Genomic DNA, 23,637 nt, shown 5'->3' with positions numbered 1-23,637 from the left:
GCCTCTGCTCGTGCAGGCAGAGAACTGCAGCGCTCACTTCACCTGTGGCCTTTTCTGGCGGCAAAAATTAATCGCTGCTTCTCACCGCGGCACGCAAAGCGACGCTACGGGCACGCACGTCCCACCGGGAACGCTGGCCGACAGCCCCCGCAGGTGCCAAATGGAAATGGGGTGACACCTTTTAGCGCTGCTGACTTCATCGAACTGAGTCGAGATTGCCTTCGCCTGGCTGTGAGCCCCCCCCCGGCACTTGAGCAGACGTGCCCGCGCCGGGCGTTCGTTGGAGTGGGACAGTGGCGTGAGGGGTTCGGGCCCTGGCACGGCTCCCTGCAGAGCCCTGGGTTATTTCGCCACGTGCCGCGATAGGAAGCAACGTGACCTTCCCAAGCAAAGCAGGCTGGGGAGGGCAGGGGGACAAAATAAAACCTCTCCTTAGGTTCAAACCAGCCTAATCCTGAAAGCTTCGCCGCGGGGCCCCGCTGCCCCCCCCCGTGCGTCACATCCCTGGCTTGCGGGTTTCCCTTTTGTTCGGGTGATCGATTCAGAATGCCCGAACCTCTTGTGCAACCGCCCTCAGGAATCCGGGTCTCTTTCTCCAGTCTACCCCAAGAAAATTTTAAATTAAAAGAATTAACACGAGAAAAAAAAAAAAAAAAAAAGAAAAGAAGTACTCTGTACCATTCTTAAATGACATTAAAAGGTGAAGTCAAAACTAAGCAATATAACCCCCCCGAGACTATGTACATGAAAAGACATAAGATCTCTTGAAACATAAATATACAGTGTATAAATCCAGGTGTCGCCTACGAGGATGAAGATGCGGAACTACGTCACAGACAAAAAGCAAACCAGACTCACCGCGCCGAGCAGAGACACGCGGCCACAACGTTTGGGTGTGCATATTGGCAGGGGAGAGACCGACCCACCTCGCTGTTAGTTCCTCGGATCCGCACACGCCCCGGGGAAGGTGCTAGTGGTGTCCAGGGGCGTGACACAACCGTACGTACATGCCGCTTTATTACACTCTGTTTAGGGTGCGGGTGAGAGGTCGGGAAATGGGATTAGACCCTGAGTCCCCAATTATTTCCAGGCACATGCTCTGCTGGAGCAGTTAAAGGGGCACCTCTAACTTGGATCCAGCAGGTTCTTTAATATTGCTCACCAACGGAGATACTTGGTATCTCTCAGTGCAGACTCGGAGCACGCCGGTTGAAATTCTGCACCCTGTGCTTTAAGAGTTACCATGACTTTCATGGAAATAATACAGCCTTGATCAGGGTAAAAGACTAATGGAGGTCTTTAGCCCAATCTTAAAGAGGTTTGCTTTCTACAGCACGGACACGCTACGACTCCGACATACATAAATAGGTACCAGTTACTGTAAAGTGACAATGCAGTGTCTTAGTTATACTCTAGCATTATCCTTTCTGCTGTTAGGGGTGATGTGAGAGTGGTTAGGAGGCGCGGGGAGGAGAGCTGGTGTTTGACAGAGGCTGCGAGCGGAACAGGTTCCGGCTCTAACTGGGGACGTAGGTAGACAGCCAAAAGACACTTTTAGCTTTACTCGATGCGCGGTTTTATGGCATGCACTAAAATTCCTAAGACAACTCTTTATACAAAGCACACAGCATCTCCAGTCCCACTGGTGGTATCTCAAGAGAACAAGTAAAGCTAAGCCTCTGCTCGGGAGGGGAGGCCGTGTGTGTGTCGAGGGAGGGAGGGACCGGGGGGCGGGGGGGGGAAACGTCCTGTTTTGCTGAAATCAAGCTCTTCGGCAAACCTCCTTCCTTCTATCGCTGGCCAGCCTCCCGGATCCGGCAGGCCACCGCCGTGATGAGCGCTGCGCCCTTGCCGCTGCCATCTTCTGACTGGAGGAAGGTTACTTCACACTTTGGAGACAACTGCTTCACCGTTTCGTGCATGACGGTGGAGAAGCTGTAGGGCACAGGCAGGGAAGGAAGAGATGCTGATGTAACCTGCCTTGGGCTGAAGACGCCAGCCCACGGGGAACAACCCACATCTGCCCGCACAGCTGCCTTCAACAGAGTCTCAAGCAATGCTACAGACACAGAGGAGAAAGACGGAGGGAGACCGAGCTGCCAGGTAGGAGGCACTGAAAACCGTAAGGCTCCACGCTTCAGCCAAAGTTCACGGTTAGCGTAACGCACTCGTGTTCTCCTTCCACTCAGGGCCAAATCTGGCCCTTCGTCTAGTCCCACCAAGCCCTGAGAGGACTACAAAACCTTAATAGTTCTGACCGGCCTCATCTGGGGGGATCTTCAGGGCCCTCCCTCCACCCATGGGCCCCTGAGCCCTCTTTAAGCTCAGCCCTATCCCTTTAGTCCCTGCCTGAGCTGCGTTGTCCTAGGAGCACCACTCTTCAGCTCAGGCGTAGTCATGTTTCTGCTTGACTACGGGCCTTCTTGATCCAGATCCCTGACTGACTTTTGGTTTAGACCTGCCCCATCCCCATGACGTTGCCTGAGGAGCTGGCCTCCTCGCTGAACCTGGTCAGAACGTCTGGGTCAATCTGGCCTCGAGTACCGTGGGACCGGGTCTGGCTGGTGCAAGGTCCCTGCTGTGTTACCCTCGCACCCCAGCCTTTAGGGAGACGCCGGTTCTTGCTGTGCCTTAACAGAGTTTAGATCAGCGAGCTACTGGCAGCCCTTGAGACCCTAAAATACTACTTCTCCTCTCCAACTACCCCACGAAGCTCTCCACACTGGCTCTTACTTAGCACCCCATCTGCCCGAGGTGAGCAGATGCACTAGCATGAACCTGCTCGGAGGACAACCACCCATCCGCTGCCCACCACTGAGAACTCACTGAGGGTGCAGCTTGTAGAGTGTCCCATCCACACCGACCGTGACCTTGAGGAAGTCCAGCCCCCGGTTCTCCCGGATCTTGTCCACCACAGCTGCCATGCCAGCTCCACAGAGCTGAGCTGCCCGCCGGGCCACCACCGCGCACACCTCCTTCACGATGATGCTGTCATCGCACGTGCTCTCCAGGCCGAGATGCTGGAGGATGGAGCGGACCTGGAGCAGGGCCAGGCAGTCACTGGGGAGGACACAAGGACCAGGCAGCATTAGGAGATGGTGCAACTTGCATGTGTGGCTTCCCCTTTCTTATCTACATTCTGCAGAGCACAGGGACTTGTGGCACTGACTGGAGGGACTCTACAGCTCCCCTCTAAACTCAGCTTCCAGACCTGGATGTGGCTCTGATGTCATATCCTAATCAGTGAGGCTATTTCAGGACAAAGCCATTGACATGGAGCATGACGACTATTGAACCTGTGACCCCCCCCTCTCTGTCCAGGACAGGGGATAAGGAGGAGTCTGTGCTGCCAACCCCGGACAGTTTCTTTGTCTCTCAACACTGCTGCTGTCAGAACCACGTGGATTTTGCTGCGTTATCTGCATTGCACCACCCCATGTCATCCTGGCCCCAGACTAAGCGCTTGGTGCTTCTCCCACAAGCCCTGGGAACGCTTTCCCCAAGCTATGTCTCTGCTCTGACCTGCGGCTGTAAGGCCAGAGCTGGTCCCTGCCCCACCTCTTGGACCTCACCTTTCTATCTGGGACAAGAACTTGGTCTCAAAGATCCCTCTGGTCTTCAGCCTCTCTGAGATCCGTCCTCGGAAGAGCAGACCCCGCTTGGTGAAATCCATCAGGATGTTTCGAACGATTTCCCCCAGGTACATCCCACTGATCATCTTCTCAAACCTGGGAAGGAGAGGGCAAGGCTGGGCATCAGGACAAGAAGGGTCACTGGGTCTGGATCAGGATCCCAGCTCTGACACCCTGGAGCAAGTCCAGCAGTGCGGTCCCCACCCTGCGGGCAGGGGACAAGGGACAAACAGTTGCGTCGCAAAGCCGGACTCGTCCCCTGATGATTCACCAAGAGGCTGGTGGGGCAGCACTGAACTGTTCCCGGACACCCAGCCTCACCGGGGATCCCTTCCCAGCTCCCCAAAGCCACCACACACCTTTGCTTCCCAGGGTTGAGAGACAGCTCATCCACTGCCAAGTCAAACTCCGTCCGTATGTCATCCAAGCACCCGTTGTCACCAAACGCCCCCCACTCCATGTTGACACACATCCTGCCCTCCTCCCCTTCCACCAGCTCCACGTTCCTCATCTCCTCCATGTAACAGGCGTTGCTGCCTGTGCCTGCAGAGAGAGAAGCATCTTTCAAAGGGGCTGTTGGAGAAGCAGGGTGCGTCCGCAAGATAAAAGCCCTCAGACACCTTCTGCAGCCAGAAGCACCCCATGGGAGCAGATTTGGGACCGCAGGCAGAGGAACTCCATAAGAAAGTTTCAGTCCTCACCAACTATCAGCCCAACTTCGCAATACGGATCTTCATACCCACAGGTCATCATGGTGCCAACCGTGTCATTTACCACCGCGACCACGTCCAGGTCGAATTCCTGCAGAAGGAGGGGATTGCAGGGGTTATTCCTGGAGGACACAGCTTGTTACGTCTGCTCCCATGACTGGGAAAGGGCCTCTCTGCTGGGCGTGGGAGTCCTCCAGGCACCCGTGGACTCCCTGCAGCCTCACGTGTCTGCAGGTGGACGGTCAAACCTCAAGACACCTCCAGCGAGACGCAACTGCAGAGGAGGTGGCATGCTGGGACAGCCCTGCCAGAAACAGCCCCCAGCGCGGGAGCTTTGGGTGGTCCGCACCGGGGAGATGAGCACAGTGCCTCCCTCACTCATGGCGAGACAAGTCTGCTCCAGCCCTGGCCAGAAGCCAGCTCTTAGCTCCGGGGTCTGAAAATCCAACCTCTAGTGATGACTAAGGGTGGTTGTTAAAATTCAGACAGTCATTAGCCCTGTGCTCAGCCCATTAATTTGCTTTACAGGCCAATTAAAGATGCCAAAGACAGCTGGGATGTGGGAGCAAGCAGCCAGCTTCTCACAGCTACGTGGACGCTCACCTCCCTCCTGTGAATTGCCTCCTTCAGCAGGTTCACCACATCTTCTCCTTCACAGCCGGTCGCCTTGAAACCTTTTGTCCACTTCAGGAGAATTCCCTGTTGTGGAAATACCCCACGGTAAATCACCTAGGCTGCTAGGGGAGAGGGCCAGCAACCCCACGTCCACCCGCTCTCAGTGGGCACCAGCCGGCGCGTGGAGGTCAGATCCTCACGCGTGGAGGATGCCTCAACCCGGTTGTCTCCAGAGCTCAAGGGATCTGCCTCTGTTTTGATGCAGAAAAGGAGCTTTTCAGAAGCACTGTCAGCTCTGAGCTCCTGCCTTCCCCCTCTCTTGGGTCTCTATCTGACGTGCCACGCGGTCATTGACGCTGGTAAGTCGAGTTCCCGGTACGCTTTGGCTTTTCAGCCGGCCCTGGGTACCGAACATGCACGCTACGAGGTGGGCTGCGGGTTACCTCATCCAGGTTGGTCTGCTGGCAAGGGAAGGAGAATGTGAATCCGAGCGGGAGTGATACCCCCTTCATTCCCATGTATTCTAGGAAGTCGGAGATGCAGTGGACGATGTGGTCAAAGAGCTGGGTGCACAAAGCCAAAAGGAGAAGTTACCGTCACAGCAAGAAATTCAGCTGGATGCCAGCCTGCCTGACCTGCTGGAGATGCTGCTACATTCCCCAGCCAACAGGGCTTTGAACAGACCACGATGCTGCTCAGCTGCGCCGCGTGAGGTGAGCAAGCCCAAAACGGCTCCTCTTTCACCCTCTTCCCCAGTGACAATGCGGTCATATCACCACGACACCTCCACCTTGCAGGTCCCGTACTGCACCCAGAAGGGATGGAGGGGCTAGCGGGGGAGCAACCACCTTCCCAGGGGTGACACGGAAATCTGGTCCCTCTGCAAGGTATCCCCAGAGCCTGTCTGCTAGAAACACTCCCAGTCCCTGAGCACTGCCTTAAGTGGTTTCCAAAACTCCTTCCATCTGCAAATAAGACTCTGGAGACATCTCCTACCGCTTGTGTTGTGGTTTCTCTATCTGGGAAACGGGGATGATGCTTATCTGCCCTTGTGAAGTGTGTGGGATTCAGGGTTCAGCGGTGTCTGGGAATAACACAATTTCTAACCTTAAGAACAGTCTCAAGCTTCCTAAAGCACATTTCGAACTCCACAGCCTTGGGCAGAACTTGCTGCTCTACAGGCAGGAGAGCACCAGCCTTCCCTCCACCCTCCTGGTTTCGCACCCTGGCAAGGAGAGCAAGGCAAGGAGAGCTCCCATAGTCAGCCAGCACTGGCTGTCTGATCCGCTGCCTGCCACTTCTGCTGCCACCCCAGGGAAGATGCCCTGGTTTTCCACCTCTAGCTGCCCATCCTCACCTCCTCTCCTGTCCCCTGCATGATCTCCACCGGGATGGAGTAGATCTTGTTGTGCATCTCGACGCCGCGCCTCATTCCATTCCTCACGCGCACCAGCAGCACACGGAAATTGGTACCCCCCAGGTCCAGGGCAAGGAAATCTCCTTTTTCTGAAACCCAAGAGAGAATCACTAGGAGAGAGATCCCAACCAGGGACATCGTGAGCGTGGCACAAAGCTGATCCAAATCTGTGCTCCTCCTGAGAGAGGACCAGAAACTGAGGTGTGGCTGGGAATGGAGAACAGCAGGTGCAGGTAGGAAGGTGATGGAGAGGTTTGCTCCAGACTTGGGGAAATCCCAGGGTTTCAAGCCAAGGGGCAGGTGCACACCCAAGCCACAGAGAACTGGAAGCGCAACCCAGGACAATGGTGGTGAGAAACCCGCGGCGGTGAAAACCACAGTGAAAGCCAGGCTTTGTCTTAAGTTAAGTGCAGAACGTCCCAGAGGCTTAGCCCCTTTTCCCAGTATCGTACTGGTGGTTAAAAAGCTTTGCGCCACTCCCACCGCAAAGAGGGAACAGGCCATGGCAAAGGTCCCGGCCCTTCCCGAAGGAGTGGAGATGCTGGGAGCGATGATGCTGGCTCTTTGCCCTGTGCAGGACATACTTGGCCTTATAGACATGGTACGTTACCTGTCCCATCCGGAGTTGAGCACACGTAGGTGGGCAGCATTTTCACCGTTGCCTCTGCATGTGTCTCCTTGCCCAGCCCCTTCTCCATCTCTATCTTCATCCTTTGCTTCACCTCCAGGAGCTGGTCATGGCTCAGCTTGAGCGCCTCCAAAATCTTCTGCCGTGCCTTGTGCTGGGCGGCCAATCTGTAGGCCACTGCTGTCACCATGGCTGCCCCTTTGCCGCTTCCATCTTCTGACCTCACGAAACGGATCTCGCAGTCTGGCAGCAGCTTCCGCACTGTCTTATGGAGGCGCCGGGCAAAGCTACGGAGGAGGAAAGAGGACCTGAGTATGCCACCATGGGTGATGTGACTCTCTGGGGTTGTAAATGACCCTTTGGGATCCAAACAGAGGTGCCCAGGGGAATATTTGGAGATGCTCTGCTTGTGCCGAGCTTTATCCACTGCTGGCAGGAACAGATTTGTGCTCTCCCACCCTCTCTCCCCACCAGCCTTGCCTGTCCTCACGGACTCACTGAGGATGCTTCTTGTAGACCGAGCCATCCACGCCGACCGTGGACCGCAGCCGGTCCACCCCCTTGTTCTCCTTGATGCGTCGCAGCACGGCTGCCAGGGTGGCCCCGCACAGGTTGGCTGAGCGGGTGGAGACGATCTGGCAGATGCGGTGGGTGGCTATACAGTCTTCATGAGATGGCTCCAGGCCCAGCTTGGTGAGGATCTCATGGGCTTTCTGCAGCCCTTCTTTCTCCCTGCACATCAAAGAACAAAAAACGGATTCGTGCCTGGAAATCCAACTTTTGCCATCTGAAGTGTCCTGTTTTGCTCAGTGGATAGCCCTGTGATGGGTCCCGTTTTCCCCCAGCACAGACGTCAGGAGATGGGCTGGGACCCCAGGAAACCATTCGGATCCTACTTACTTCTCAATAGCAGAGACAAATCTGGTCTCAAAGTGGCCAGTAGTGAGCAGATCTGGTGTGAGCTTTCCTCCAAACAAGAGCCCTTCTTTGGCCATCTTCACCAGGATGAGTCTGACCAGCTCTCCCATGTACATCCCACTGATCATCTTCTCAAACCTGCCAACGGGTGAAGCACAAGATGCGTTTGTTTGGCTGCATGTGCTGTGAGGTGGCCACAGATTGATCTTAAAAACACTTGGCAGCCTTCCAGGCCCAAAAGCAATCTAAGCAATCTCCTTCCAGAGTAGTTTATCCCACCACTGAGAAAATAAAGCCATGTTGACATAACGGTCATTCTGCAAGGAGAACTTAGGGCTATCTGAAGGGGTCTGTCAGTTTGCAGAGAGGCCCCCTCAATCCAACCTATGCTGCCAGAAGCCACCTGGGGAATGGGAGATCTGTAGGACTTGGATGTGGACATTAAGTGGTGGCGTTTGCCTTGGCTGGCAGATAACTGCTTTGGCAGGACAAAGAAACAGAAATCAACACATTCAAGTGAACAGTTCCCGAGGGAAGCGCGTGCTGAGTGGTTCAGTTGGGCGTACCAACCAAATTTGTGGTACGGCCCCTGTTTGTAGCTGGAACGGCAGAGGACGCGGTGACCTAATTAACTAGGACGACCTCTTTGGTCCCACTAACGCCAGCGCAATGGGAGGACGGACAATGCAGAGCAAACCCCAAGCCTGAGCCGAAGCCAAGAATCTGCTTACAATTGTTTGCCAGGGTTGAGCGAGCCCATGTCTATCTCACGGTCAAACTCTGTCCGGATGTCGTTGAGCACGCCGTCATCACCGAAGGCCCCCCACTCCATGTTGATGCACATCCGACCTTCGTCCCCTTCCACCAGGTCAATGTGCCTCATCTCCTCCATGTAACAGGCGTTGGTACCGGTACCTGAAGGAAGCACAGGGATGCAGTGAGAGGATGCGGCCTTTCCCCATAATTAGCAACAGCCAAATGCACCATAGAAAGCGAAGATGGAAGAAAACAAACATTGGGCAATGCTGGTTTTCTAACATAGCTATCACCTTTCCTTTCCCCCCCCCAAAAAAAAAACCCACCCTGAAATCTGCAAGAAATGTGATCTCCTTCTGGAGTTCCTGGACAGACGGACCCCAATTCTCCCCCCTTGCTGCAGCTCACCGACAATGAGGCCAACTTCACAGTTGTGATCGTCATAGCCACAGGTCATCATGGTCCCAACGGTGTCATTCACCACAGCCACGATGTCAATGTCAAAGTCCTGAGATGGCGGAGAAGAGATTGAGTCAGCGTGGCCAAAACAGATGGAAACATCTCTGCTGTCCCAGGGGAGCCGAGGTGCAGAGCTGTAAGTGTCCTGTCACAGGGAACCACGTGCCCCCATCCCACCACCCCGGGAGCTGATAGACCTGTTCAACCTCTTACCCCTCTTTTCTTGATGGACTTGCGCAGCAGCGACACCACGTCTTTCCCCTCCACGCTGCTGCATTTGAATCCCTTTGTCCACGTAACGAGGATGCTCTACGGAGAAACAGCAAGAAGGAAAGCTCGGAGGACGGCCCCACCAAGCCACGGGTCTCAGGGGCTCCCCGGTGTAGGGCAGGGGCTGGATGGACACACAGCACAGCAGGTGAGTCCCTCCCCGTTATCAGCTTGTGAGCTGCCGTATCAGCACTGGTTTCCGTGTCTCCATGCAGATAAAGTTTATGGCCATGAAATAGCACGCGAGTCACTCATTGCTCCTGCCAGCACGAGGAAACGTGATTCCCGTAACTGGGTTTTATGGGCCCCTGGAGCAAAACCTGTTCCCAAGCCTACAGAGAGCTCCTTGCCCCGTCCCTGCAGGATGGGGGTCTCCTCGTCCCCAGTGGCTAGAGGCACCGGGTGCGTGCACCCAGTGCACACGGCAGAGCCACCGCTGGCACCCGGCCGGAGGCTTCGCGGTGCCCTGGAGGAAGGGAAAGGACTCGATGGCATTGGAAATCTCCAACCCTAGAGCCCCAGATGCCTTAGTGAGGCAAACGCCCGCCCTGCCCTGCCTTACAGACGGGGAAATTGAGGCACAGAGAGAAGCAATCCGAACAAGGTCACCGGGGACAGACGCTTCCTCTCCCAGCTCCTTTATGTTTTTTCTTTTACAGCCCTTGTTACTACCATGAGAAAAGCGTTAATCTTCTTCCTCATTACTTTTGCTGAATCACTCAGGCACAAGAGCATGACTTGCCCCATCCCTGGTACAAAATGCCGCCGTGTTCCCAGCCCGGGGAGGACGTGCTGGATCACCAGCACGCCATGGAGCCGCCCTCCTTTCTGATCCTACCCGAGAAGCGGGTGAGATAAGGGCAAGGAAAGCACCAGCCCCCCCCTCCATGAGCAAGAGCCTGGCTGAGGCTGTGGGTGGCAGGAGAGGGGCCACGTGCTTCGGCTGGGCTCAGCTCGTCGAGATGTTTAGTCTCCCAGCGAGGTCACCGGCTCCCGGGGGAGAGCCAGCACGGCTGAGCGGAGCTGACAGCCATCGATTCCTGGCTGCCTGGAACATGGCGAGCAGCCGGGGAGGGTGACCCCCCCCCCGGCTCTCTTCTGCCTGCATGCATGATGGGGGATGTGATGCTCGGCACGTCTGGGCTGCCTTTGGCTGCAGGCGGCTGGAGCTGCTCTCCTGCCACAGCCGTTCTTCTTCAGCTCTGTCTGCAGAGGGGGCAAAGCCGCTTTCCACGGAGGCATCCCTGCAGAGTGGAAGCTCCAAACGACCGGCACATTACACATCACCTCCTAGACCCCTGCGAGTCCCAGGACACGGCCTATGCTCCTATCGGCACCAAGACCTTACACTCTACCCAAACCCAACGCGCCTAATTAAAAGCACGAGCTGAACTGGTGTGGCACAGCTATTGCCCCCAGTGAGAGCTTGCCCCCATCCCACCGCATCCCAGCCACAGCCCTCGGGAGGAGGCGAGACCGTCTCACTCACCTCATCCAGCTTAGTCTGGTGACAGGGGAAGGAGAAGGTGAACCCAAGGGGGAGTTTCTTGTCTTTAATTTTCAGCTTCTCCATGAAGTTGGCCAAGCACTCGGCGATGTGGTCGAAGAGCTGGAAGAAAAGCAAAGAGTGAGCCCTCACTCAGCTGCCCTGACCAAGCCAATGCACCAGAGCAGCACCTGCATCCCTGCCTGCCTCAGGGACCTGTGGTCTGTCACCCACACGACATCTCCGTGGTCCTCACCCATCAAGGTTACTTGGTGTCAGGAATTAATAGCTCCAGGCAAAGGAAGGCACGGATCTCCCCGGATCCTGCTGGGCAAGACAGCAGTAGGATGCTGCTCCAACCCCATTACACAGCTCAGGGTCTTGGGGTGACACCAGCCCTCCCTCCAGGCAGCAGAACTGCCCCAAGATGGGTCATTCTCCCTCTATGGGGAAGCCCTGCAGTTGGGGGGCTGCCCAGGAGAGTGGGGATGGAGGGGGAGAGGGGCTGAACTCACCTGCACCCCACTGCCTCGCATGAGCTCCTCGGGGATGGCATAGATCTGATTCTCCATTTCAACCTTCTGCAGGCCATTGTCGGACACCTTCACTCTCAGCACACGGAAATTGGTGCCACCGAGGTCCAGCGCCAAGAAGTCCCCATCCTCTGTGGGAGCCCAGAGACAAGAACAACCATTAACTTGGCAGGTCCCTTTCGGCAGCATCAGTGCCCGCACCAGACAGCCCTGGAGCGGGCCTGGAAGTAACCAGCCACATCAAACTATGAGGGCAAGGCATTATTTTTTAATCTTTTTTCATTATTTTTTATTATTTTTATTATTATTACTACATTTTATATTTTTTTTATTTTATCCGGGCTGTGCCTGTATTTCCTGCCCCTCCTCTGCCTCCCCTGGCACCCCTATAGCTGGTGGGGGGATCAAAACAACATCTTTGAGAGGTATCTTGATGCCCTGGGTAGGGTGTGCAGAGGTGGTGGCTGAGCTGGGAGGGCGTCTGCTGGCAGAAGGACACATCCCACCGGCCCCATCCAGACAAGCCCATGCCCAAACCAACGGCACTCCCAGGGGAGAAGAGCTCCAGCCTCAGGTTCCATAAGGCAGAAGGCATCAGAGCTCTGTTCCTGACCCTACTGATGCAGGATGCTGGCGAAAGCACCTCAATCTCCAGCCCAAGCGGTTAAAACCCTGCTAGCAAGCTGTTGAAACGCTAGAGTCTGCCTAAACATTCGATACATGGAAACAAAACACGTGTTCGGGCACGGAAAAAACCCCCACGTGTTCACCCCTGCCCTGCCCCAGGAATCTCGCGCACTCCTGGCATGTGGCTTCTCGCCGAAGGCAAGATTGAAAGGTGTAAGCAGGAAACCGGGGAGGAAAAAAAGACGCAAAAGTCCTTGGGGGACCCATTGCTGCCTTCCCCGGGCAGACGTGGGAAGCAGAGTGTTGGCCGAGAGGAGCCCCTGCTGTTTCCAAGACCCAAGGGCTGAGCCCAGCAGGTTTCACGTCCCATTTGTTTTTATTGCACCAGGGCACCAAGGCTGAATTTCGGACCAACGGGGACCTGAGATGCGGGAAAAGCGCCAAGCTGGCTGTTTTAAATACCTACCAGTGTGGGGAGAGAGATGGGGGAAAGCCCTCTATCAGCACTGTTTGATTTCTGAATGCATTAAATGTGCTGTGCTGGCTCCCCTGGGCAGATTACAGCGCCCGGGGGCCGCATTGTGCCCGCCGATGCTTTTACAAAGGGGCTACAGTTGAAACAAAAAGTGTGGTTTATTAGTATTCAAATGACACCAGGCCAGCCAGCGTCTCCAGTGACTCCAGCTGAAAAGGCAGCTCCCCGTCCAAGCCGGCGGGGCGTCCATCTGTCCTGGCATCTTTCCTGGGGCTGATCCTCCGAGGACTCGAGGTGAGGGAACTGCGGATGGTGAGGGACTCGGAGCCCAGGCTGAGAGCAGCTTTATAATGTCCCTCTGCTGCCGAAACGGTCTATTAAAGGCAGCCCTCGTGCTCCGAGGAAATAAGATGAGGAATAAGAGGGTTCTGGAGATCTTAAGCAGCGTCCGACAGCCTTGCCGCTTGGGAAGGAGAAGGAGGGAGCGCTGGGGGGCGTCAGTCCGTTACTCAAGGGGGGTCAGCTCATCACCCCAGGGGTGACGCCAGGCAGGTCGGATCCCGGCTTTCGGTGGTACCAGCCCACGCCAAGCCTCCCTGCGCAGGCCGCGATGCCCTGGCTGCAATCACATCGGTTAAGGTTACATCCCAAAATCAACCGGCCAGTGGGTTGGGGAGATACCGAGGCACTTAAATCATTATTTTAACCAAAGCTGAACTTCAGCCAGGTCCCTGTGCAGCCTATGGCCAACCCTCGCTTCACCTCTGGAGCAACACACCCCCCGAGCCTTGCAAGAGCTGTTAACCCAGAACCATGGAGAAACCTGGACCCCATCGAAGCTTTGCGACTCGTCCCTCCTCAAACAGCACCCTCAGCGTAGCTCTGAGCGAGGCAGCGTAGCCAAGAGATGTCCAGTTCACCGCTTACAGTGCTGGAGAACGGCACGGGAGCGGGCAGAGCACCGCAGTGCCCGAGCTCATGCTTTGGGGCAGTCAAACCCTGGATATTCGTTTCTCCTCCTTGCCTCACGCCTGCATTGACCCTTTGCAGGGATGAGGTTTAAACCAGTTTGGCAGCTCATTTTGCAGACTATCCGCCAGCCACAGGGCATGCCTCGGCCACATCCCCTTTACCTGGATGCTGAAAAATGCACCAGGAAAACCCACGGTGAAGCTCTTCACTGTCCAGATGTCACCGGTAAACCCACTGTGGGGATTTAGCTTCGGATGGGCAGAGCTGGACGCCGTGCCTGACTGGGCACTGCTGGCATCGTGTTCTGCCCCCAACAAGGGTAAAGTTGTACTCCTGCTTGCCTTGCCGTCAGCACGGATGCCGTTCCGCTTGCTAGCAGAGGATGACAAATACCTCAGGGGGCTGATAAATATGCCAGGCCTAAGGATGCTGGAGCCAAGAGGGTCACAGGTTGCTCAGCTCCTTGGAGATAATGTGGGGAACCCAGGAGGAACAAACATCTCCCCAAGAAAAAGGCCAAGGAGCCAGGGACAGAGCTGTCCTCCCACCCTGCCCAGCCCTCCACATGCCTGGTATTTCGGCCAAACCATCCCTGCGAGGCTCCATGGCCCACAGAGCTGTATCAAACCAGCTTTCCCTTGACCTGGTTCCCACTTACCCTCGCCATGAAGCAGCAGCAGGACCCAACCTAACAACCAAAAGTCCCCCTTAAAGCTGCTCAACAGCCACGCGAGAGGTACAGGCTGGGTGGAGAATGCAGGGAGAGCGGCCCTGAGGAGAAGGACTTGGGGGTGTTGGTGGATGAGAAGCTCAACACGAGCCGGCAACGTGCGCTGGCAGCCCAGAAACCCCCCGCAGCCTGGGCTGCGTCCCCAGCAGCGTGGGCAGCAGGGCGAGGGGGGGATTCGGCCCCTCTGCTCCGCTCGGGGGACACCCCCCTGCAGTGCTGCCTCCAGCGCTGGGGACATCAGGAGGACACGGAGCTGTTGGAGCGGGGCCGGAGGAGGCCCCTGAGATGCTGGGAGGGCTGGAGCCCCTCTGCTGGGAGGACAGGCTGAGAGAGCTGGGGGGGTTCAGCCTGGAGAAGAGAAGGCTCCGGGGAGACCTTGGAGCCCCTTCCAGTCCCTAAAGGGGCTCCAGGAAAGCTGGGGAGGGACTCTGGAGCAGGGAGGGGAGCCGTGGGACGAGGGGGAAGAGTTTTACACTGAAAGAGGGGAAATTTAGATGAGATATTGGGAAGAAATTGTGTGCTGTGAGGGTGGTGAGTCCCTGGCCCAGGTTGCCCAGAGAAGCTGTGGCTGCCCCGTCCCTGGAGGGGTTCAAGGCCAGGTTGGCCGGGGCTGGGAGCAACCTGGGCTGGTGGGAGGTGTCCCTGCCCGGGGCAAGCAGGGTGCAGCTAGATGGTCATTATGGTTCCTTCCAGCTCTAACCATTCTATGATTCCCAGGTGGATCAGCTTTGCAGGAGGAAAAAGGCAGCAAAATCTCCCTCGGAAAATTCCCAGGCTGAAGCAATACGGTTGCGTGATGGGCTCTGCTGGCTGACACCACCTCTGGGTCCTCCCTTCGATTAGGGCTCCCTCGTTATGTGATAAGACAGAGGCTGCAACGCTGAGCTCACAAACCAAACAGCGAGCTCTGATTCCATTTGCTCTCAGCAAACCACCTAAGGGTAAGTGCCGAAAAAATGCTTTGGAAAAATGCCTGCGCTCCCTGGAAGAAAGTGCAGAGGAGTTCTGCTCTCCCTAGAAATAGAGCCGGGACTGGGGGACCGGAGCAGCTTGTGCAGGATCATGCCCCAGCGTCTCGGAAGTCGCTCACCCCAGACCTCCCACCTTAAATCTCAAGGCTTCTGACCGACTGCAGTCCCATTTTGTAGGAATCCTCAGTCGAGTCGGCTTAATAAAATTAAAAAAAAAAAAAAAAAAGAGGAAGAGAAAGAAGTTGGAGCAGGTCCAGGCTCTGCCCCCCCAGGGAGATGCAGGATGAGGCGGAGGATACCAGACCCTGGTGGTTCCCACTCCATCCTCATCTGCGGACACCCTTGCCAGCCCTACCCTGCGTCTTTGCAGCGAGCTGCGAGGATTCAAGCAGAAGAGGGAACAGAAAAGCCCCAGTGCTTGCATCAGCATCTCCCCCAAATTAGCGCTGGAGAGCAGCAAAGGCCTTATGCTGTATTGGGTGCGAAATACTGGGTTTGCGGCAACAAGAGATCCGGGATTAATCTGGTGGCTTGGTTTGGATGGAATCGGGTCCAGCAAAGAGCAATTCACACTGACCACGGTGAGAGTCATCCGGCAGCAATTCCCCAACGCCGTTCCTTGCTGGGGAACGCGGTAAATCACTGCGCGAGGGAGTCTGGGCAATGAAAAAAGCATTTTCTTTAAAGCCTTTCAAGATCACGGGCCACGCAAGCTGGTTGTCTTGCAGAAGCCGATGGTTATTGGTAGGAACTGAGCCCACTGCCCAAGGGAAGGCTGTTGTAAAGACCCTTCAAGATGTCCAGCCTGGAACCACCCTTTGAATTTCCAGAGATTTGACCACCAAAGTCCCGCAGCATCCTCCTGAAAACCCCAGGCTATGGATATCAGCTGCTGGGGCTTAACGGAGGATGCACCAGAAGATCCTTTTGTCAAACATCGGCATGGAGGAGGAAACGCTGTAATACTGGTAAAGCCCAGAAAAAACAGGAAAGGAGCAGGGAGGAAGGTGGTGTCCGCACCAAGCAAGGAGAGCCCTTGCCTGGGGCCTCCAAGGAAAAGCTCGTCTGGGGTCTGTTTTTCCCCACCAGCCCGCAGCTGGATGCCCACTGCCTCACCGCAAGCGGCGTTTCGGTGGGTGCTGAAGCTGAGCAAAGCGAGAGAAGTTGCTTTTAGGAGAGATCCCACTTCAGAAGCAGAAATCTGCCCCTCGTCTTATGTTGCCTCAGGAACGGCAAAGCCACCACGAGAGCTGGGTCTGTGTTTTGACTTCGACCCGCAGATGTGACCTTGTATTTCTATAAGCGCCTCTCATCCGCCTGGATCCCGGGGAGCTGCTGGCTGCGCATTAGACAGGGCATAATCCGAAAGCAGAGACAACTCGTGCTATAGCAAGGAGGGGTAGGAAGGGCAGGGATGCTCTGGAGGAGGAAGGTGTGGAGCCCTTGAAGCCAGCGTGGCACCAGCATTGGGTCAGAGCTGGCATGGCCGCAAGCAGGGCCGGAGCGGAGGAATAACCTGTCTTGCAGGTGGGAGGCAGCTGCTGACACCCGAAGTGGGTGGGAGCAGGACTTCGTGCCCAGCCGAAGCAGACTTTGCCCAGAAGCTTCATAAAGAGCAAGAAGAAGGAAGGACGCACCCCTGGACATTGAGATCTTCCCAAGCCATTGTCACACCGCCTTGTCATGAAGTGACGTGCCAGGGGAGCTGGCGGTGAGCCGCAGAGCTGGCCTCAGCTCATCCCCGTGGCACCGACCTGCTACCTTCAAGTCCCCCCACCAAAACCCAACCGTGGAGACACTGGTGCCACTCACAGCCCAGATCCAGCTGGAGCCATACAGGGAATCCCAGCTCTTGGCTCCCTGGGACTTGCTCAAAACCCTCCCATTTTCCAGTCCCTGGGCAGCTGCAGCCCCATGACTGCCCCAGCATCCCTTTGGCATGACATTTTCCGTGCTGCTGTGCCCCCGTTCCCCCCACGCTGACCTTGCTTTGGGTGAGAAATGCTAGCTGGGGCACTGGAGAAGCTGCAAATGGGGAGGATACGGTGAAGGAAGCCAAGGCTCACTCTTCCAAGGACAAGGAGAGGGATTGCACCTTCTCCCCAACACGGGCCAGGGTGCTGAGAGCTCTGACACACGCTCCGCCAGCACCCAGCAGCTTTGGCTGCAATAGTTCCCATGCCCAGGGGCGGCATTCCAGCTATCCCTGTAATTAAAAATATTCTCAAATGTTTAAACAGGTTGAAATCTCCGTCCTGGGGCTGGGAGCCAGGTCCAGCTTTCGGGTGTATGTGCACCGGGGGCAGCAAGCAGGTGGGATGCAGCAGGCAGGATGGCTCTGGGTGCAGGGATGCTTCAGTGCTTGAAGGGGCTTATAAGCAAGGTGGGGACAGACTTTTTAGCAGGGCCTGCAGCGAGAGGGCGAGGGGTAATGGTTTTCAGCTAAAGGAGGGGAGATTCAGACTAGATATAAAGAAGTTTTTTACACTGAGCGTGGTGAGACACTGACCCAGGTTGCCCAAAGAGATGGTGGATGCCCCATACCTGGACACAAGGCCAGGCTGGACGGGGCTCTGAGCAACCTGATCTAGTTGAAGATGTCCCTGCCCACGGCAGTGGGGTTTGGACTAGATGGCCTCTAAAGGTCCCTTCCAACCCAAACCATTCTCTGACGCTCATGACTCCCCAGGGACTTGTCCCCTCAGACCTCACCAAGATCTTAGCAGCAAACACCCACCCAGAGCTGCCCAGTGATGCAGACCTTCAGCTCATCGCCTTGGCCCTTGCCTCAAGAGAGCGGACAGCCAGCAGAGATGGGGTTTTTTTTCGGTTGTTTGAGCATGGCTACCTCTCAGGTATACCCTATTTAACACCATCACTCAACCGTCAGGCTCGCACCGGCTCCGCATGCTCCTCAGGAGAAGAAACTCCGGTCAGCCCAGTCACTGCCTGCTGAGCCCAGGTCGCTTGAGACTCCAGCCCACAGCATCTGCTGGGAGCCGCTCACCTCCAGAAGCCAGGTATGAAAATACAGCGGGAGCGAAACAGCTGGGGATGGGGAGGGAAGGGCAGACGGGTCTTTCCATCAGCTCCCTGCCTCTTTTATTCACCTTTCCTGCTGGCTATCAGCAATCTCTGCTGCCGAGAGTTCGCAAGGACCCCCGCGAAGGTGTCAACGCTGGAGCAACCCCAACTCTGAGCAACTCCAGCCAACAAGGACCGACCAGGCCACGGACTTTCCCCAGGGTTGCTGCCAGCCGAGATGCGGAGCCAGGGGCAGCTCTGGCTGCTTGGGGCTCTCTATCCCTCCCCGGCATCCAGCAGCCAGCACTGCTGCGTCGGCTTCAAGCACCGGGAGACTCGGCAGGTCCCGGGTGACATCAGCATCGGCGGGCAAGAGGCGATGGCTGCCGTGACAAAGCTCCTTCCCAAAGCACCAAGCTAGGAGAGGAGGCGCAAGGAAATTTCCCATACAGATGCTCCAGAAAGCAGGTTTGGGGCTTGAGAGGAATAAGCCGGAGCCTGAAATGGGGATGTGCCCGGCTGGGAGCATGCTGCAGGCAGCCTGGCTCCTGCTGGCGCGGGAAGCGGGCAAAAAGGCCGTATTGTGAGAAGCCAAGTCTGGAGAGCCCCCTTCTCCTCCGGTGGCCCTCGTGGCATTCAGAGAGCAGTTGGCACCGCTGCCCACTTCAGTGCTAATGAAATCTGATGAGCCGGACCCGTGACTGTCTCCGTCCTGCCAGGAAGAGCACTCAAGAGCTGGTTCCCACCCCCCCCTTCACCAGCGGGAACTGGGAGCTTCCCCAGTCCCAGCACAGAGAGGCAAACGAGACCTGTCCCCACACTAAGCCTAGCTCAGCAGAAGCAGGATGAAGCCCCAAGGAGCGGGAGTGAAGGTGGCCTGTTTTGGCAGCACCGTGAGGATGGGTGGCCCCAGCCCTCCCTCCTGGCACCTACTGAGTCTTCCCCACCGTGCTTTCCCTCTGCTCTCTGGGAGGGAGCATCTCCCATCTCATGGTACCTGTCCCATCCGGGGTGGATCTCACAAAGGTGGGCAGCATCTTTACTGCAGCGGTGGGGTTGGTGTCTGCTCCCAGCCCCTTCTCCATCTCCTTCCCGAAACGCTGGGACACCTCCTGGAGGGTCTCCTCAGAGAGCCGCATGTGGTAGAGGTACTTGTCAATCTGAAAGGTAGAGAGAAAGCCAAAAAGTCAGCTGGAGGGTTGGGGACATGGGCACAGCCCCTGTGACGCATTCGGGACGGCATTCAGCCCCCCTCCATGTCTGCTGGGGCTGATGCAAGACGCAGGAGCAGGTCATGACCCATCCCAAAGGGCAGGACACGGCTGTGCCAGCATGTTGCTGACACGGCACCGCTGGCAGTGCCGCAACAGCTTATCTCCAGGCACACCAATAACACCCGCCACCACTCATGCACCTCTTCCTGAGCGTCGGGAGCTGCTCTCCAAAGAGCTCACCAAACACCACCCTGCGCCCTCCTCGGTGGCATCCCCTTGCCCAGATGGGTGCCAAGGTGGGAACACCAAACCCTGCGGAGCTCCCAATGCTCCGCAGCGTCTTCTCCACTCATTCACCTACAGACACCCAAACAGGTTGCGACAGAATTAAGACCCAAACTCGACAACCTGGCCTGCCCAGGCTGTGAGTCAGGAGGTCGGTGCCGGAGGTTTTCCAGCTGCAGAGCCCTTCCTACGTCGCGGCAGCAATGTGCCTTGACCTTGACCCCCAGGGCGTCTTCCTACGTGAAGGATGCTCGTCAGGAATCCACTGCCCATTCATTTCTTCGCTGCTGAGATCACTCCTACAAAGGGGTGCTGAGAGCTACTCAACCCCCTTGAGCAAACAACGCTGTGTGACACAAGTGGGTGCCGTGGCCGGAAAGGGAAGAAATCCAACCCCCTGCTCCTGGCAATTGTTTATACCCTTATGCTAAGGCTGTGAAGATGCCCGGCTCCTTCTAGAAATGGCATCAAAGCATCCCGTCTCTGGGAAAGGCATGGAGAAACTCCTCCCCAACCCATCCATTAGCACCGTGCACGTCTCCGCAGCCTGGCTGGAGCAGGGAAGGGAAACGGAGAGGCGGACAGACTGACAGCTCCCAAACTATGCCCTGTTTCAATTAACTTCACTTAAAATTAATTAAAGGGCAGCTGCAAGCCCTGCAAAGTCAAGAGGAAAACTCCACCCAGTTAGCTCACCTGTCTGTAGGCACGTAACATAAGGTCATCAGAAATCAAGCATGATTTTTTTTTATAAGGCTACGCTATAGGAAATGGGCATTTTGTGGGCGAGTAATAGCCATCCGCCCCAGCGTGACCTCGCTCACGGATGCAGCTGCTCGGACCTTGGGCTGAACAAAACAGCTCTACTGTGGTTTTGGCTGCCTGCGTTTCAGGCTTGGGATGCTCCTGCGTTATCCTTTATCCTCCACCAGCTCTGCTGGAAATTTGGAAGCTGAGTCCCCAGTTGCTCCGCTTGCTGCAGCATGGAGGGAGGATGGAGGGAAGCCTGGCTGAGCGCGCTCCAGGAGAGATGCTTTATTCCCTAGGGAGCAGCATCCTCACCAGCGTGATGGGTAAATCCTGATTTCCCTCTGGTATTTTTAGCTCTTTTCCATTAATCAGGAGCAGAGAGCGCGGCCTGCCAGCTGGGAGACCGGGCAGGCGTGAGGAAAGGATAAGGATAAGAAAACCTGGAGGTTTCCCAGTGCCGGCTGTTTACCAGCACCTCCTTATCCACCCCAGCAGCAGGAAGTCAAACACTCCCCTCCTTATCCTCCTGTTTGCTTTCGCTTGTTGAAAATCGCCACCCATGTACTGAGGCTCCGGTTACTGGCACAGGGAAGGTGGCCTCTGCCCCAGCTCACCTCCACCCTCTCCCTCCTCTTCTGGCTTCCAGAGGCCCCCAAGGTCCAGAGCCCACCTCCACCCCAGCCCCAGGGTAGGAAATCTCCCGTTTAGCTGCCCCAACGGTTATGGGTCGATGCCATCAAGCCAGGACAGACCTCCCAACCCCATTTCTTAGCTATCAGCCAGAGAGATAGCATTATCCCGGCTCGCTGGGGCCTTTCACAACCTCCTCGGGAGCCATCGACCTGCCACTTGGCACGGGGAGGACCTCAGCCAGGCTCCATCGCCTCTACAGCACCATCTGATCTGAGGTGTTGGTGGTAATTAGAGATAAACCTGGCTGGTACTGGGTGTTCCGCCTCCCCGCAGCCTCTCCCCCTCGTGAGACCTTCCTTCACTGGACTTCTCTGGCAGCCTACGGTGGTCTGGGGGGCCTGGTGAGACCATCATGAGTGGGGATGGGGTCCCAAGGAGGTGTCCCCACCCCAGCAGTGGGGTACCACACCAGCAGAGCTCGGGGCAGAGCTTCACTCTTGCACGAACCCCATGCTGCTGATGTCCTGTCCACCACCCTGACTTTCCCTGCTTTTCCTCCTAGACTCGCAAGACGCTGCTGGGGGAAGATGTCATCCCAGAGAAGCCAGGTGCTTTGGAAGCTCAGATACACAAGAAGTCATCGCTGTTTTCTCCTCGATTCCTGCCCAAGGCACGGGGCAGTGAAGAAGTTGCATGCACGAACCGTCAGCCCCCACAATCCCAGCACAGGGAAATGATGTGGAGGTTTCACCTCCTTTCTCCAGGACAGGCACCGCTCAGCACGTTCCCCATGTCCTCCAGGCTCCACCGTACCAGGAATAATCAGCAGCGTGAGAAACAGGGTGACCTTCTTCTAATCTCCAAAGCCCTTTAAAACCTGGATCATCTTCTCCTACGGACGTAGACGTCGTTCCACTTGGCAGCTAGGGCAGGTCAGGGCATTCTGCAGAATGGCTCCGGGGTGGCAGCAGCTCAGTACGGAGATCCCCTTAGCGTGCACCTGAGCCCCACCACGGGAGAGCCATGGCCACCTTCATGCCCAAGGCTCCCCAGCCCCATGGCCCAGTTCGTTACCTCAATTACCTCCCTGCACCCAAGTGCGTCCTTGAATCATAGCAAAGATCTGATAAGACAGGGGAATTTAGTCTGCAGCGCCGAAGCACGAGTATCTTTCAAGACAAACAACCTTCTTGGTTGTTTAACCTTTTTTTTGAGAGGATTGCCAATTCCAAATAAATAAAGTCACTAGGTTAGGATCCAGGACAGGGCAATTTAATTCCTGGAAAGCTTCCATCATAAATAACAGTGTTTCCCTGAGGAAATCTAAGCTGAATGGAGGAGGAACAGATCTAAGCTGGGAAGCGCTGGGAGTGCTCACAGCTGAGGATAGTTGCATGCAGGGCAGGAGGTTTTGTTAATGAACCAGGTCATTATGAGTTTTTTGAAGTAAAACTGAGCAAATCCCCGTCTCTTAGCTCTGGGCTGTCTCCAAAGGTTCAACCAATTTCTATGCTGGGTGCTGGGGAAGTGCCCAACGTCGCCCTTCCCAGCTGCAAGGCCACTGTTGGGCAAGGTCCATCCACCCCAAGGCTGAAGAAACCTCAAGTTGCCCAATTTTTGCCGCCAGCTGGAAACCGGCTGAGCTGTGCCAAGCTTCAAGTACCCCAAAAGCCGCAGCTGAACGATGCTCTTCTGCCTGAAGCCCTCTCTTCACCCTCCCGTTGGGGCTGGACCCTAAGGGGTAAGTACTGCAAATATATTAGCCTGCAAATAACTTCATTCCGATTCAGTGCCGCTATGATGGAGAAAAAAATTAATTCCTCGGCTTATAAGCTTGCAAGATGGTCCCGTCAAGGCAGCTGCTTCTGGAGTGGGAAACCCCTCCCTCATCGATCTGTCCCGTATCGCTGTCCCCCCTTGGCGGGAGGACGCAGGGGCGGTGGTACGGCTCGAGCGGTCCAAAGGAGGGAGGATGAAGAATGCCGTTCCCTTCGCAGCGGTGGTGGGGACCCTTCTCCCCCTCGCTCGGTGGGGATGTGGGGCGGCATTGCTGTCGGGGATGGAAATTACAACGTGACAGCGGCTTCCGGAGAAACGCAACCGTTTCCTGCACAGCAAACGGCGGTGGGGAAGGGGAGGGACTTGTGGGCGGTTTATTCTGGTGCAAAAAGGTCTTGGCTACATCTTCCCCATTAATGATCCCAGGCCCGGGAAGGGGAAGCCACCCTTCTTTAGTTTTAGTTTTGTTCCGGATCTCTTTCCAAAGCCACAAGTCTGGTGAGAACCGGACTGGGGGTAAATGTTTCCAGCCCTCCGGTATCTCCCCACTGTAGTTTTCAGCTGGACGTGCATAATTTCAGCAGCGTTTGGGGAACGAGCGTAACACGGAGAGAAGCTGCTGGTTTCTGGGTTGGATTCTTTTCCTTTTCGTCAACATAAAGTCAAATATTTGTGTACAAGAACAACAGAGAGAGGTTGAAGTTTGGGAAGGCTTGAGCACTCCTAACCCCCCGGTGTGCACAGTCAATCCTC

The 23,637-nt window shown here is 56.1% G+C and overlaps 1 protein-coding gene across 1 annotated transcript in view; it reads right to left on the bottom strand.

Moving 5' to 3' along the window:
• Positions 1 to 1,790: 1,790 nt before the first annotated feature.
• HK2 (hexokinase 2) overlaps positions 1,791 to 23,637 on the bottom strand; it is a 26,268-nt gene continuing 4,421 nt past the window's right edge. The window contains exons 2-18 of the mRNA XM_054180886.1: positions 19,221 to 19,383; positions 11,407 to 11,555; positions 10,895 to 11,014; positions 9,349 to 9,444; positions 9,085 to 9,184; positions 8,652 to 8,835; positions 7,903 to 8,058; positions 7,501 to 7,734; positions 6,985 to 7,289; positions 6,315 to 6,463; positions 5,401 to 5,520; positions 4,946 to 5,041; positions 4,334 to 4,433; positions 3,992 to 4,175; positions 3,573 to 3,728; positions 2,827 to 3,060; positions 1,791 to 1,935 (exon numbers count right to left, since the gene is read on the bottom strand). Coding sequence (XP_054036861.1) covers positions 1,791 to 1,935; positions 2,827 to 3,060; positions 3,573 to 3,728; positions 3,992 to 4,175; positions 4,334 to 4,433; positions 4,946 to 5,041; positions 5,401 to 5,520; positions 6,315 to 6,463; positions 6,985 to 7,289; positions 7,501 to 7,734; positions 7,903 to 8,058; positions 8,652 to 8,835; positions 9,085 to 9,184; positions 9,349 to 9,444; positions 10,895 to 11,014; positions 11,407 to 11,555; positions 19,221 to 19,383 — 2,691 coding nt within the window. The remainder of the gene's footprint in view (positions 1,936 to 2,826; positions 3,061 to 3,572; positions 3,729 to 3,991; positions 4,176 to 4,333; positions 4,434 to 4,945; positions 5,042 to 5,400; positions 5,521 to 6,314; positions 6,464 to 6,984; positions 7,290 to 7,500; positions 7,735 to 7,902; positions 8,059 to 8,651; positions 8,836 to 9,084; positions 9,185 to 9,348; positions 9,445 to 10,894; positions 11,015 to 11,406; positions 11,556 to 19,220; positions 19,384 to 23,637) is intronic.

This window comes from Rissa tridactyla, chromosome 20, assembly GCF_028500815.1.
Source record: "Rissa tridactyla isolate bRisTri1 chromosome 20, bRisTri1.patW.cur.20221130, whole genome shotgun sequence".
NCBI lineage: Eukaryota > Metazoa > Chordata > Aves > Charadriiformes > Laridae > Rissa > Rissa tridactyla.
The sequence above is the reverse complement of the archived record's forward strand: the minus strand, read 5'-3'. Positions and strand labels throughout refer to the sequence as shown.